The sequence below is a fragment of the Apteryx rowi genome, unplaced genomic scaffold, assembly GCF_003343035.1.
Source record: "Apteryx rowi isolate R43461 unplaced genomic scaffold, aptRow1 scaffold_17, whole genome shotgun sequence".
Lineage (NCBI taxonomy): Eukaryota > Metazoa > Chordata > Aves > Apterygiformes > Apterygidae > Apteryx > Apteryx rowi.
Genome location: NW_020447974.1, coordinates 1,257,821 through 1,272,864, shown reverse-complemented (window position 1 = coordinate 1,272,864; position 15,044 = coordinate 1,257,821). Strand labels below are relative to the sequence as shown.

At 36.2% G+C, this 15,044-nt stretch overlaps 1 protein-coding gene across 7 annotated transcripts in view; it reads left to right on the top strand.

Annotated features, from left to right (window-relative positions):
* Positions 1–15,044, top strand: part of DMXL2 (Dmx like 2) — a 49,262-nt gene that overhangs the window by 17,081 nt on the left and 17,137 nt on the right. For all 7 annotated transcript variants that reach the window (XM_026060546.1, XM_026060545.1, XM_026060544.1 and 4 more), the window contains 12 exons: positions 1,246–1,363; positions 2,125–2,244; positions 2,959–3,186; positions 4,198–5,877; positions 6,179–6,289; positions 7,089–7,258; positions 8,159–8,256; positions 8,418–8,583; positions 9,557–9,821; positions 10,576–11,672; positions 12,773–12,964; positions 14,625–14,701. In XM_026060546.1, the coding sequence (XP_025916331.1) occupies positions 1,246–1,363; positions 2,125–2,244; positions 2,959–3,186; positions 4,198–5,877; positions 6,179–6,289; positions 7,089–7,258; positions 8,159–8,256; positions 8,418–8,583; positions 9,557–9,821; positions 10,576–11,672; positions 12,773–12,964; positions 14,625–14,701 (4,322 nt within the window). The remainder of the gene's footprint in view (positions 1–1,245; positions 1,364–2,124; positions 2,245–2,958; positions 3,187–4,197; positions 5,878–6,178; positions 6,290–7,088; positions 7,259–8,158; positions 8,257–8,417; positions 8,584–9,556; positions 9,822–10,575; positions 11,673–12,772; positions 12,965–14,624; positions 14,702–15,044) is intronic.

Here is a 15,044-nt window from a genome sequence, read left to right as displayed (position 1 = left end):
ATATGGTGGAAGAGGCAACAAACCAAGACATGCTGGATGGTTCAGAGGCTTTTCCATTTTCCATTTGTTTTAGCTCATAAGCCATACTTTTTAGCTTCTAGTCTCCTTTTTGACACGACTGGTATAAAGCTTAATTAGTAATCATGGGCCTTAACCAATGTCTACAGAAATGGTAAATAGGTTAGTCATGTTGTTATTTTTCAGCATTCAGATTTTTTTAATGAATGTAGAAATCAATATATCGACCCAGGAGAAATGTGAGGCATGGAGTAGGAAGAGATTTTGTTATGAAAAAGCAGACTGTAAAGATTCAAAAGGGCTGCAAGCTCTGGAAACAGGAAGAAACACTCTCTCTTCTCCTGCAAGGAAACACTGAATCCAGTTTCCTAATACTGGGTCCTGATCATGACAGTGGCTGTAGACTTTCCCATAATATAAATGTCAGTCCTACAGGAATCAAGCAAACCAAAACAAATCCTCTCACTACCTCCTTTGTCCCCAAGCATTTTTTTAATAGCACCTGTTGAAGCTGTAAAAGAAATGCTTTTTATTCTGTTTTGAGTCACTTAGTTTTTGCTGATTTCATYTTGACAAGATTTTAAAAATATCTGTATGGAGGAGGATGCTACTCCATGTTTCTCTGGAAAAAGGGGGTGTTTAGGAACATGAAGACTTTGCCATCACTGTCTTTGGGGGACATATCGTCCTTGCCTGCGGGAAAGGATTTCACTGCCAGCTCCTCCATCATAGAAGGGTGGAGGTACTGCAAAGCAATCTGTTGCTGCCAGCAAGGACAACTGTTGAGATAACTGAAGGAAGAAAAACTGTGATTTCTTCCCTTTTTTAGCAGGTTTCCCAAACAATTCATTGCAGACATGTCTTCCCACTGAAGAGGGATAAAAGTCTAAAAGTTTATGCCACTGCCAGTTATTCAACATCTAAAGAAATCAAAATCCATCAAATACTAATTCAGCTCTTAATAACTGCAGCAAAAATGCTATTTATTACAGAATTGATCTAGCATGGTAGATGTTAGTGAAATTTGAATATGTAAACAGTAGGATCTACAACATGATGTTTTTAACATAAGAGATGAAAGTGTTCAGTTTTACAGATGTGTTAAAATAACTTTGAGCATTATAAAAGAAGGTCAGTAGCTAGATTTTACGAAAGAAATATTTATATTAGTGTGCAATACTGCTGTACTGTTCAAAAGGTATAACTATTGTTTAATAACGCTTTCAGTGTGGCTCAAATACACAATTGCTTCATGTCTTTCAAGAAGACTTTATTTTGGGATACAAACCGCACAAGGAAGATGTGGAAGGGAAGGAAACTGAGGTATTTTTCCAGCCATCACAAGGTATAGCATAAAAATAACTAATATTAATGTAAAAGTAGGTACTAAAAATCTTCTTAAAAAATACTGAAATCTAGCAGGCAGAATAATGAAATCTTTCATATTTAAAGAGAATTTGTGGAGTTCAGTAAAATTCATGTGTTTCACGTTGAAATGTATGAATTGTTGTTTACATGGTAACCATATTAAATAAAAGTATTCTAATTTGCTCAGAGTGAAACATTTTGACCTGTATTACAAGGTCCATTTTTCCAAATGCTGTACGTTATATAAAGGAATTTGTACAAAATAGAATAGAGGCATATTTTTTTGAATCAATATGTAGTTCCAAGCGCTAAATCCAACTTCTCGGTTAATCCCATGTAAAGTAACTGGGCAATTTGGTAACAGACTTTTAAGTTTTAAGGAAAAAGAGGGAAGTGGAAAAGAGTCTTTACAATCTACTAGAGTAGTTCAAAGTAAGACTGGGAAGGCAAATACACCTAATAATTAAATTTGCCATTAATTTTCAGGTTGTCTGTAAGCCTGTCTATCTTTTTATTTAGTAAAATAAAAAAATTCTTCTATAGCTGAAATGAATAAAACATTGAGAAAAAATGTTATTAATGGTACTGCTGTTTGAATATTTCATTCCAAAATCAAGCAATTTCTTTCAAAGAGGAAAAAAGATTATTTTAATAATTTTTCGAAAATTTTCTGTTCTGAAAATTATATATGTTGAACATAAACTTCATAATAGTGGTGGTGTTGCATTGAAATTACAGGGTATCGTCCACCTCCTTTCTCAGAAAAGTTCTACCTAGTAGTAATTGAAAAAGACAGTAATGGCTGCTCTGTTCTTCAAATGTGGCATCTTCATCTCAAATCCGTGCAAGCCTGTTTAGGTGAGTGACTGTATTTTCTTAGAGACGAACATTTATTTTAGATAACATGGAAGAAAAATTAAAGCCTTGCAATTTATTGTAAAACAAATTGTCACCTTTGTCAAGAAGAACACTCGAAGTCAGAAAAAAAGATGCCAGTTCAATTATGCAAAACCTTATAGATTTTCATTTGGGGGGTGTGTAAGTAGTTTTAGTGGAATTCATTCCATAAGTGTTTGTAACATGTTAATTTCATGGGGTTTTAAATAATTTTTATTAGTAAAATGATAAAGACCATAGCTAGAGACACAAAATGAGGCTGAACTATAATGTTCAAATGGCTGGATTCTAATTTTTAAAAAGGGCAAGAATTTTTGGAATAATTTATCAATGCAATAGAAGCAGTAAGATTTCATATGAACACTGGTTACATTCTATACCAATCAAAATATAAAACACTTCTTGAAAGGGTGATTAGCATATTTAAGCACTGTATTCTTTATTTTAAAAAATTAGTATTTCAGAAGGTTATAGATATCATATAAGTAGTTACAGTGTAAAATAATTTGCAATAAAATTAAAGCAGCCTGCATACATGATAGAGTTGTTTTCTGTATAACTGAAGTATTGCTAAGAAAATCAAATCTGATTATAGGACATTCATGCTCTGTCTTAATACATTAACAGGGGTTTTTTTTTAACACTCTTTGCAATGACTTTTTTTTTTTTAAATAGCAAAACCAACTGAAGCTATTTCATCAGAAAATAAGCTGAGTGTACCTGAGCAAAAGACTGTGGATTCTTCTCCAGATATATCACCTGGCATAAGTCCCATTCCACGATCTTCATCAATTGCTAATCTTCAGACTGCTAGTAAACTCATTCTGAGCTCCAGGCTTGTGTATAGCCAACCACTGGATCTTCCTGTTGGTGTAGAAGTAATTAGAGCAACTCCTTCAGCAGGTAAATTTAACATTTTTCTGTCTTATTGGTCCAGTAGATTACTAGTTTATAGGACAGTATATCCTGAGTCAGTATAAATGGACAATTTATACTCACTCATTCATCTGCCAACATTAATCTTTTGGGTGTACAGTGCTTTTTTTAACCTGGAGTGCTTACCCCATCTCCTATTCTCTCTCCCACTATCAGTTTTTTTCCACAGTACGTGAAGTACTGTCATGCCCCTCTTAGGTTTCATTTTGGTAGGCTACACGGGCCTAATCTTAGATAAATTTACCTAATCTCATATCATTAAACAGGCTTTGTATTCCTCTCATTATTCTAACAGCCCTTTTCTTAATTTGTTCAGTTCCATTTTATCTTTCTTGAATTGTGACCAAAACTGTACACAAATACTCCAAGCGAGATTTTAGCAGGACATTGTTCAGTGTACTACTACTTCCCTTCTTCTACTGGCACTACCTTTTCTGAAGCATTCCTAGATTACCTTTGTATTCTTCCAGTTTCTGCAGTGCTTTCAGTTTGAGAACGTCAAGCTAGCCTTCAGGTTAAATTTCAGTCTAGGTATCATAAGCCAGGTATACATTAAAAACTACAGAGTTGTTTTAAAAAATACCATGGAAGTTTTGTGTGATCACTTAACTGATGATGGTTTGAAATGCTGTCTGAAAAGAAATCTGTTTAACTAACAGATATTTTTTGCTGTGTTATACAATTAACTTTTCCTTCTTCAAAACTGCCTGCGTTCCTAAGACCTTCAGAAAAATTGGAATGGTAATACCAACATTCATATGTGGAGTGACAGAAAAGGTTAATAGCAATCCCCAAGCCCTAAGACTGTTACAAGTCTAAATACATTTGCCCCATACCCAACTCCAAATTCTAGAACAAATACTAAATTGAAATGTTGTCTATTAGCAGATAGACAGTGTTGTCTGTTGTATTCACAGTCCATTCCCACTACATTCTATTTTATATTACTAATACTAAATATGTTTCTTCTAACTTCAGGTCACCTGAGTTCTTCATCAATATATCCAGTCTGCCTTGCACCATACTTGATAGTAACATCATGCTCAGACAACAGAGTGCGGTTCTGGAGATGTACTGTAGAGACAGAGCTAAACAGCAAAAATGAAGAATGGGAAACATATCATTGGAGAAAATGGCCTTTAATGAATGATGAAGGAGAAGACAACAGCAGTACAGTGTGCATAGTTGGAAGGCCAGTTGCTGTTAGCTGTTCTTACACAGGACGTCTTGCAGTAGCATACAAACAACCTATACAGCATAATGGTTTTGTTTCCAAAGAATTTTCCATGCATGTTTGTATACTTGAATGCGAGTCTACAGGAGGATCAGAATGGGTTTTGGAACAGACAATTCATCTGGATGATTTAGTTAAGGTTGGAAATGTACTTGATTCAAGAGTCAGTGTAGATAGTAATTTATTTGTTTACAGTAAATCGGATGCTTTTTTGAATAAAGACAAATATCTGGTGCCCAACATCAAGCATTTGGTGCATTTGGATTGGGTATCAAAAGAAGATGGTTCACATATATTGACAGTTGGAGTTGGTGCTAACATCTTCATGTATGGAAGACTTTCAGGAATTGTAACAGATCAAACAAGCAGCAAAGAAGGAGTAGCTGTTATTACTTTACCACTAGGTGGTAGCATAAAACAAGGTATAAAGTCGAAGTGGGTGTTGCTTAGATCAATTGACTTGGTATCATCTGTAGATGGCACTCCTTCACTGCCTGTTTCTCTCTCTTGGGTCAGGGATGGCATACTTGTAGTGGGAATGGACTGTGAAATGCATGTTTATGCACAGTGGAAACATGCTGTCAAGTTTGGTGATGGGGAAAGTGATGTTTTTACTACTGAAGATTCAACAACTCAAGATTCACTCAAAGCAAGTTTGATTGCAAAGAAGACCAGTGTAATTGATGGGGCAGGTATTGTGGATGATGTTTTTGGCACTCCGACTGTAATCCAGGATGGTGGCCTTTTTGAAGCTGCTCATGTTCTTTCACCTACTCTCCCCCAGTATCATCCAACCCAGCTATTAGAACTCATGGACTTGGGTAAAGTTCGCCGAGCCAAAGCCATTCTATCACATTTAGTTAAATGTATTGCAGGAGAAGTTGCAATAGTTAAAGATGCAGAAGCTGGAGAAGGAACTGGTCCTAAACGCCATCTTTCTCGCACCATTAGTGTCAGTGGTAGTACTGCCAAGGATACCATCACAGCTGGAAAAGAGGGTACTCGAGACTACACAGAGATAGACTCAATTCCTCCACTGCCACTGTATGCGCTGCTTGCTGCAGATCAAGATACCACTTACGTTTCTGAAGAAACTTCTAAAATACCTCAGGGCTTTGAAGATCACGCTAAAAGAAAAACAGAGGATCAGTACTCTGATCTATTCCAAATTCAGCCTGTTACAACTGATGACTTCATTGATTTTGAGCCTGAAAAGAGGGAGAGTAAATCCAAAGTTATTAATCTCTCACAGTATGGTCCGACTTACTTTGGCCGAGAACATGCTAGTGTCCTTTCAAGCCACCTGATGCACTCAAGTCTGCCAGGCCTCACTCGACTAGAGCAGATGTTCCTTGTAGCTTTGGCAGACACTGTAGCCACAACAAGCACTGAACTAGATGAAAACAGAGATAAGAATTACTCAGGTTAGTAACTGGCATAATATCTACGTTCTTGTTCTTCCCAGCTAATACAAACTTATTCCTTGAAGAGTATTTGGGGATAACAAAGCTGAAAGCTAGCATCAGCTATTCAGATTAGATACAGTAGAGAGAAGAACACCTAAAAATAAACCTCTGCTTATATTTCATACAGAATAACTTGTAGTTCAGCATCACAAACAGCAAATTTAGGGATATACATTCCTTACAAGTTGTGCATAAGTCATATACATGCCCCTTGTGGTTACCTGCATGTTCAAATGTCAATATTTCATATATTTTACAGGGAGAGATACCTTAGATGAATGTGGCTTACGATATTTGTTGGCTATGCGCTTGCACACCTGCCTTCTGACATCACTCCCACCTCTGTATCGAGTTCAGCTGCTTCATCAAGGTAATTCTTGGAATGTGGTATTACTTTCATTTGATTCAGTTGAGCTGACTGTGTTTTAGCATTTGTTGAAGATCTGGTTATGTTTGATTTATAGTATTTTGATAGCTTTATTATCACCATACTCATTTTAGATTGTATCTATTCCATTAAGGTCCTGATCTTGCAAAAGCTTAGTATATGTTTTCCTGCAGACACTGTCAATAGAAGGAAGGTATAGCTATAGAAAAGATTTGAGAGATTCCGCATTATCAGTCTGAGACATGAATAATTTCCCCAACCAGATAACATGCAGATTGCATGCATATATTTATAGTTTTTGCTGGAGGAATAAAGGTATTGCTTTAGATAAGCATGTCTTTCCTTAAAGATTTTTTTTATTATTTTCATCATAGCAGTTACTTCTTCCTCAAAAGCAGATCTGAGTAAATGCTGTTGTGAAACATAGCAAAAAGGAAAGCAGTTAACACCTAAGCAGCAGACAGAAAGCTTTCTGGCCTAGAATGGGTCTGTGCCTGAGATAACAAGGATATTTTTTCCTTCTGTCTTTCATGCAACTTTAGTACATATATGAATGGGGTACTGGAAAAGAACGGTAGAAGCACTGAGGAGAGGACAGATCCTATGGAGCAAAAAGATATTTTGACTGCCTGTAACAGCTCTACTTCCTGTTGAGAAAAACAGTCCCTCTCAGATTTACCTACACTCTTGTGTTGCACTCACTTTGCATCTCTGACATCTTTCATTTGCTTATTAACAAGTCTTAATCTTATGAAATTGATTATCATATGTTATTATTTAGGCCTATCTACTTGCCATTTTGCATGGGCTTTTCATTCCGAGGCTGAGGAGGAGTTGATCAATATGATTCCTGCTATCCAGAAGGGAGACCCACAGTGGTCTGAATTAAGAGCTGTGGGTATAGGTTGGTGGGTCAGGAATATCAACACACTGCGAAGGTGCATTGAGAAGGTACTATTTATTGCTTACAAATTAAAGTTGTATCCTGTTAGGTATGCCTTAAGAAATCTGTACAGTGATTTGTATATAGTAAATTCCTGGGCACTCCATGACAGTCAGGAGACAGTGCAACTAGTTGTTTCTGTAGCCAGAGCCAAAACATCTCATTTGCATGCAGAGTTGTCATATGAAAGCTCTAATACTGGATAAATTGCAATATATTTTTGAGATACTATTTAAAACTGTTTCYTATATGTATCAATGAGATTTAAATTCTTACTTTAATAAAAATTTCAGCTTTCTTGTAACTTGAAGTTTAATAGATTTACTTATTAGCTTTTCCTCTGAATTACAATGCACTCTTTGAGATGTGTTTGTTGAACAGGAATACTTATTAGTTTACTGAATTTCCAAATCATCTGCTATAAAACTAAAATTTAAAACATTACAGGATACTCAATGAATTCAATAACAAAACTTAATTATTCAGGTCCTCTAAACCCATGCAATTACATCTCTTGAGACAAGAAAAAAAACAGTAGTCACTAAAGAACACTTGTATTAGCTTAAATATGTGTAAATAAAGGATTGAAAGATGAATTTCACCTAATAGTGTGACTGACTATCACTTCTGAGAAACAAATTTTTATTTGCATGTTTGTAACATCTTGCTTTGTGGTGGGGAGGGACTAATATCTGCAGTAGTGTTGTTTTTCCAAATCTTAAGAGCCTTAACAATATGATGAGCTGTCACATAACAACAATTAGTTTCTGCAAAATATTATGAAAGAAATTACTGTTGCTTTGTAGAAACGACAGTCACCTAGACCAGCTACCTAACAGAACATGTACTCTTTAGCTGAAGGCAGCCTTTATATTTTCAGTAATAATAATAGGTTTTGCTTACTACAGGTTGCAAAAGCTTCATTCCAGAGGAACAATGATGCCTTAGATGCTGCTCTTTTTTACCTTGCTATGAAGAAAAAAGCAGTGGTGTGGGGTCTGTTTAGGTGAGTTCTGCTAACTGTAAATTTGATTAAATCTTAATTGAACCAGGAATGCAAGGCAGAACTCATCTAAGATTAGAGTTTAACTTAAAGTGATGTTGTTCAAGTGATTGTATCTTGAGGTTATATAATAGTAGTTATGTACATTGCATTTCTTTATGCAGGTCCCAACATGATGAAAAGATGACTGCCTTTTTCAGCCACAACTTCAGTGAAGATAGATGGCGCAAAGCTGCTTTAAAAAATGCTTTTGCTTTGTTGGGAAAACAACGCTTTGAACAATCAGCTGCATTTTTCTTACTGGCAGGTTCACTGAAAGATGCAATAGAGGTACTAGCTTGTAAGAAATTAAGTTTTAGTTTCTAATTTGAACTATATAGTGGCATCCTTATGAGCTGTTCTGCTGATCTTCTCACAAACTGTGGCAACAGAAGGATATTTCTACACAGAATCACTTTGTGCCACATAGACATACCGGTTGCCTCTACACTACCGTGTAATGCAGCCTGGAAGCTGATCTGAAGGCCAGAGTAAGTGCTCACTCATATACATCAGTCCTCAGGAGAAACACTCTTGGGACTAGCAGTCATGACCCTGCTGGCGAAACTTTCCATTTGGTCAGCACAGCTAAGTTGTAGCGCTCTGTTCAGCCTCCAGCTATTCTGTATGCCCTTATGTTACAACATCAAGCAAAAAAAGAAGTCAGAGTCCTCCTCTGAAGCAGCCCTAGGATCCCTTAAGTGGAGCTGTGATGTTGCCTGCCACCAGGGAGGTGAGAGTTGTAGACAGGATCATAATATAGGCAGTACATCTCAGGAGAGAACTGGAATTCAGAGAGCCTTTACCTATCTTGCCTATTGTATGCAGTATGTTAGTCTTTACTTGAGAACATACTTTTTTTCTCAGAGGTGTAGTTCTGAACATAAGACAGTATGAAGAAAATCTTATCAGTAATCATAATAATGTTAAAGTTGGAAGCATATGGTTATTCCATTAGGTATAACATATTTATTGCTGGCACATTAATTGTTGTCATGCTGTTGTACTGCTGTGGTTACCATAATTCCTGAAATAGAAGGTAGTACACCTCTTTCCAAACACAAAGAAGAAATACAGATCCATAGATCTGAAAGAAAATTAGATCCATATTTGTGACCCAAAGATCAATATATATTTTAAGGATCAGAGATGAAAAAAATTATCTGTACTGTAAAGATATATTGTTATTCACTTCATTCTTTCAGTAGTTTTAAAGAACTACCTTACCTGAATTAAGCAACCTTTTCCCCACTTATTATCCTAGGTATGCCTTGAAAAAATGGAAGACATCCAGTTGGCTATGGTTATTGCTCGTTTATATGAATCAGAGTTTGAAACCTCGGTCACATACACCTCCATTCTTTATGAAAAGATTTTAGGTTGCCATAAGGATGGAACTGGCTTCAGCTGTACTAAATTGCATTCTGATCCCTTTCTGAGAAGCATTGCATATTGGATAATGAAAGATTACACTAGAGCTCTGGACACTTTACTGGAACAAACACCTAAAGATGATGATGACAACCCAGGTAAGGAAAATACTGGTCTGATGGAACAAACTCAGTAAAACAAAGTAGAGAAGGAGGAATGGTTTCTGCATCTGCATGCAGTCCCTTCCTTTGAGATGCCATTTGGTTGAAATCATTAATTGGCTTAGGTACTAGCCCACTTGATGTCGTCTTCCAAAAAGAATTTTTTCCACCTTTTCTCCAAGGGCTTTCCCCTCACCACCCCTATCCCCCACCCACTAAGTATTGAACTTAGTCCTGCTGTCAAATCATCTCTGGATGGCCTTTCTTATTCGTTATTTCCCAATGATACCTCTCTACTACTGACACTGGTTAGTCTTTATTCCAGTGGACTCCATTGTGCAATAAGCCCATGGAGTCTGCTCCTGGGATTAGCAGTGTTCCAGCAAGGCTCCAGCCTCTTTTGGGATGAGTGTTAAGTGACAGAGAGGTGACCGAGTACATTGCTGTAGCAGTTTCCCTCTGCTGGGGAAATCCCCACCTGGCTGAACATCTCAGCTTGTTTCTAGACTTAGCTGAGTAGAATATAGCAGTGAGGCAAATGCGAGAATTTCATATCTTTCTACTCATCCAGCTTATATCCTTAATCTTTTTTTGTGGGGAATGAATGATTCTTTTGTTTTGGCAGCCAGATCCAAAACTGTCTTTTTTTGTGTGTTTTGACAAATTTTTGTAATGCAGAAAATACTGCAAAACAAAATAATAGCAATTTTAGAGCCATTTCAATAGATGTCATATCTGTTTAATTCCTTAGTTATTGTCAAGTCATGCAATCCTGTGGTATTCAGTTTTTACAATTACCTTCGGACCCACCCTTTGCTCATCCGAAGATACTTCAGCTCACCAGAAGGGACTTTAGCCACCTTAGGTCTAAAAACTGAGAAAAGCTTTGTTGATAAAATTAATCTTATAGAAAGAAAATTATTCTTCACTACGGCAAATGCTCATTTTAAAGTGGGCTGTCCTGTCCTAGCTCTTGAAGTTCTTTCCAAAATTCCAAAAGTAAGAAAAAAGTCTACTGTAGCTACAGAGAAAGAGCCATTTAGTCCTCCAGCACAGGCTGGTGTTTTGGATTCCAAAGTCCTAAGGGATGATGCTAGAAGTGGTGATATAGACTGGTCAAAGCCAATTTCAACTTCCTTTGCTTCGGAGAACACTACTGAATCTTCAGCACAATTTGACTGGAGTCAGCCTGCAGTAAAATTTGATGATGAGCCTCTTACTCTCGATTGGGGTGAAGACAAAAATGGGTCAGAGGAAGAGGATGCTGGTATAATGATGAAAAAATCAAAATCTGATTCTAAGACTGGAGAACAAGATGGAAGAAAAAGCTCAGACACTGATGTCCCACAGGCACCACAGGGGGAGATTTCTGATGAAGGAGATACTGAGGTTGATGTTATTGCTGAACAACTGAAGTTCAGAGCCTGTTTGAAGATCCTGATGACTGAGCTGAGAACTTTGGCTACAGGTTATGAAGTAGATGGAGGAAAGCTCAGATTTCAGCTGTACAACTGGCTTGAAAAAGAGATTGCTGCTATGCATGAAATATGCAACCATGAAGCTGGTGGCAAAGACTATTGTAAAACATATACCAAAGTAAATGGAGACCTACTTGATCATGAAGATATTGTGGATAAGCCAGACATTGGTTCATACGAACGGCACCAGATAGAAAGACGTAGGTTACAAGCAAAGCGAGAACATGCTGAAAGGCGAAAGTGGTGGCTGCAGAAGAATCAAGCTCTTCTAAGAGTTTTTCTAAGTTATTGTAGTCTTCATGGGGCACAAGGTGGTGGTTTAGCATCTGTAAGAATGGAGCTGAAATTTTTGCTGCAAGAGTCACAGCAGGTAAAACAAGTTCAAATAATTTCCCTTCAGTTGAATCTGACAGTTCTGGGCTGTGGATTTTGTCAAATGTTTAAGTTTGGGCCTAGACAGATGTTTATTACATTCTGCAAGCCTAACTGTCAAGATCATTTTAATGTTTAATAGCAAGCAACAGCTTGCTGTTTTAGTGTGCTGCTTTTCCAGATCCTGATTTGATTTTTAAGAATCCGTTGTACCACATTCAAGATTAGGTAGCCTAATCCTGAATGACCTGTATAGCCTATTAGACTATATTGTGGAATATAAATATTGTGTTTATATATTAGTTGCAGCATTATATACATGTGTTAAATGAAATTATAGTTTTGAAAAAAATCTACTATTTAGTATCTAATCCATAGTGTGACCAAATCTCATTCTCTACATCTCAGCAAATCATGCAAGAGAGGTACAAAGAATGGCACCTCAGTTACAAGGTTCAACAAATAATACCAAGTCAGAGTGTAGTGCTCTCTGTTACTGTATTATGACATTTTCTACTTCTATTTCATACAGAAGGGGATATTTTTCAGCAAATGTTAGGGACTGTTATCTGAGCTAAAGCAGATATTCTGTTTGATATTGTGCAAGTCATTCAGCTTGCTCTAGTTCCAGGTTTTTCACATTTAAAATAGGAGCAGTAGTTGACTATTATTGTGGTGTTAGACTTAGCCCATTAATTTAAGAAGGGAAAAACTGCTGTTCTTCTCCAGTTGAGAAACTCAGATTAATGCAGATGTGACTGTTGTTATTAAACTCGGACCAGTGAGCATTATGTCAAAAAAGTGTATTTTTAGATACTATTTCTTAATAGCCAATCCCAACACTTACTAATGAAATGCATAAAAATACTTTTCCTGCACTAAATCAAAAGTACTCCAGAATATTTGGTTATCAAGTCTGATCTATATCATTATAGTAAATAAGAACTTACTTTTGACATCAGTCACTGTAGTGTACTGAGTAGATAGCAGTGAAGGAAGATAAACCTGGAAAATAAATAAAATGTAAAATGAGCATTTTTATTCTTTTTTTTTTTCCTCAAACCAATCATCTTAAATGTAATCTCTTCTTTTAAACAGGAAACTACTGTAAAACAGCTTCAGTCTCCACTTCCATTGCCCACAACACTACCGTTGCTTTCTGCGAGCATAGCATCAACAAAAACTGTGATAGCTAATCCTGTGCTGTATTTAAACAACCACATCCATGATATTCTTTACACTATTGTGCAGATGAAGTCACCACCACATCCTAATATTGAAGATGTAAAGGTAATGAAAACAGTTCTCAGGAAATACTAAATGATTATTTATAAAATGGAGAGAGAGCATGCAAAAATGTGGTGTTTGGGTTAAGTTTTTGACATTCATTCTTTCATAACACTGACTTTCTCCTTAAAATCTGGAGAAATGAAAATGCTGGTTCCAGCTTCCTTTCTAACCTCTGTTGGAATCTGGTTAGTTCCATTTCATCCAAATTCTGGTCAGTCATTCTCAGGAAACTATTCCAGATTTAAATGTTTACTAAAGCACTGAATTCTTGCTCTTGAAACAACAAGATCATATAAGATAACTAATTATCAACACTCTGGCCAAATCCTGTAGGGATATTAATGAAAGAAACTAGAGGTGGGAAGCTGTAAGGTGCATTACAGCTTTCTGTTAATATAGATACTATAAACCTTACCTCGGCTTCTCTGCTGGTGCAAATTTCTTCAAGTCTATTGATTGCGGTGAATTGCTTTTTCTGGTTCCATACCCTGAGGTGAATAAATTCTGTTCAGATTCAGCAAGTAGAGGCAAGGGGAAAGCAAAAGAGCCTGAGACCATGCCACAGTTAATTAGTAAGAAGCCAAATCATTATCTTGTAGATTTTAGATCAGTATTCTTATTCATTAGGTTAATATGATTTTTTTTATTGAATAAATCAAACTAGGGAAAAATTAGGAAACTAAATGGGTTGTCACACTGCAAGGCAGTTAAAAAGAATAATTTCTAAAACTGTAGTTCAAGCTCATTTACTTCTCATTTTCTCTCTTACATCAATTGACTTCTTTTTCATCCTGCATTATGCTACAGAAAGAACTCATGCTACTCTAAGAATTCATCCTGCACATGTATTTTCTTTTAAAAATGAATTGAGAAAGAAGACCTGACACTCTTCTAATCACAAATGAACTATTTAGATAATTCACTGCTTTAATATGAGATCTAGCATCCCACCGATTAAATGGAAGGATGGTAGGGAAAGATGAAAATGAACAAAGGGTGGGTTAAAAAAGCCTGAATTTTTAACAGTTTCGCAATACCATTTTGTTCCATTGGAATCCAAGAAATCCTTGCATTTCTGCTGCTGTGTAAGAATTGGAGTGTTTGTGTTTCATTGCAAGGCCATTAGAGGCTGATGTATTATTTTTGTTGCTGGCAGACTCCTGGATAATTACGAGCATATAAGTGAAGTGAAAAAGAGATTATAGATACTACAATCATATAACGGTTATGCAAACTTTTGTATTTTATGTAAACTGAGCAACTACTACTACACTGAGCTACTATGTTATATAATATAGCTTCCGAGAACCATTCTGACTATGGAAATCATTTTCATAACAGGAAATACTTATTCACTTCTTGAGTGATACATTGTGACAGTTCTATATTAGAATAAATGTAATTATCTTGACATAATATTAGAATATGTATGTTTAGATAGAAGGTTCTGATTGCAATCTGAAATAATCTAGGTCAAGCAGCTGTGATTTTGAAATATTGTATTGTAACCACTAATTAACTTTCAGTTATTATTTCCTGGACTTGGCTTAAAACCACCTAACAGGACATTCTTGCATAACTGATTTCCAATGCTGTTTAGAGAAAATCATGATTTACACAACTTTTATGTAAAACTTAATATTGGCTGTTTTTACTTTAGGTGTACACACTTCATTCTTTAGCAGCTTCACTTTCTGCATCCATTTATCAAGCTCTGTGTGACAGCCACAGCTACAGGTAAAAATGGAAGTTTTCTTACAGTTCTACATTTGGAGTATACTTTGTTTCCAAAATGGAAACTTCATGTATGTTTCTAAAAAAGGGATTTAATCTCTCTATATGGGTGTAGATACCTATACAATTTACACATTGCTAGCTCTGATATGCCAGATCAATTTTACACAGGTAAAATAACACTGAATTTTTCAGATTCTTTCAATAAATAAATAGGACAATCTGTTGTCACTCTTAAGATGCTTCTGAAAGAACATTTGAAAGCTGTTTTCCACAACACACCCATTGCTGTATAGGGATGCAAGGGAAACATATGTGCCTAACTCAAGTCAGGTTTCAGAAAGTT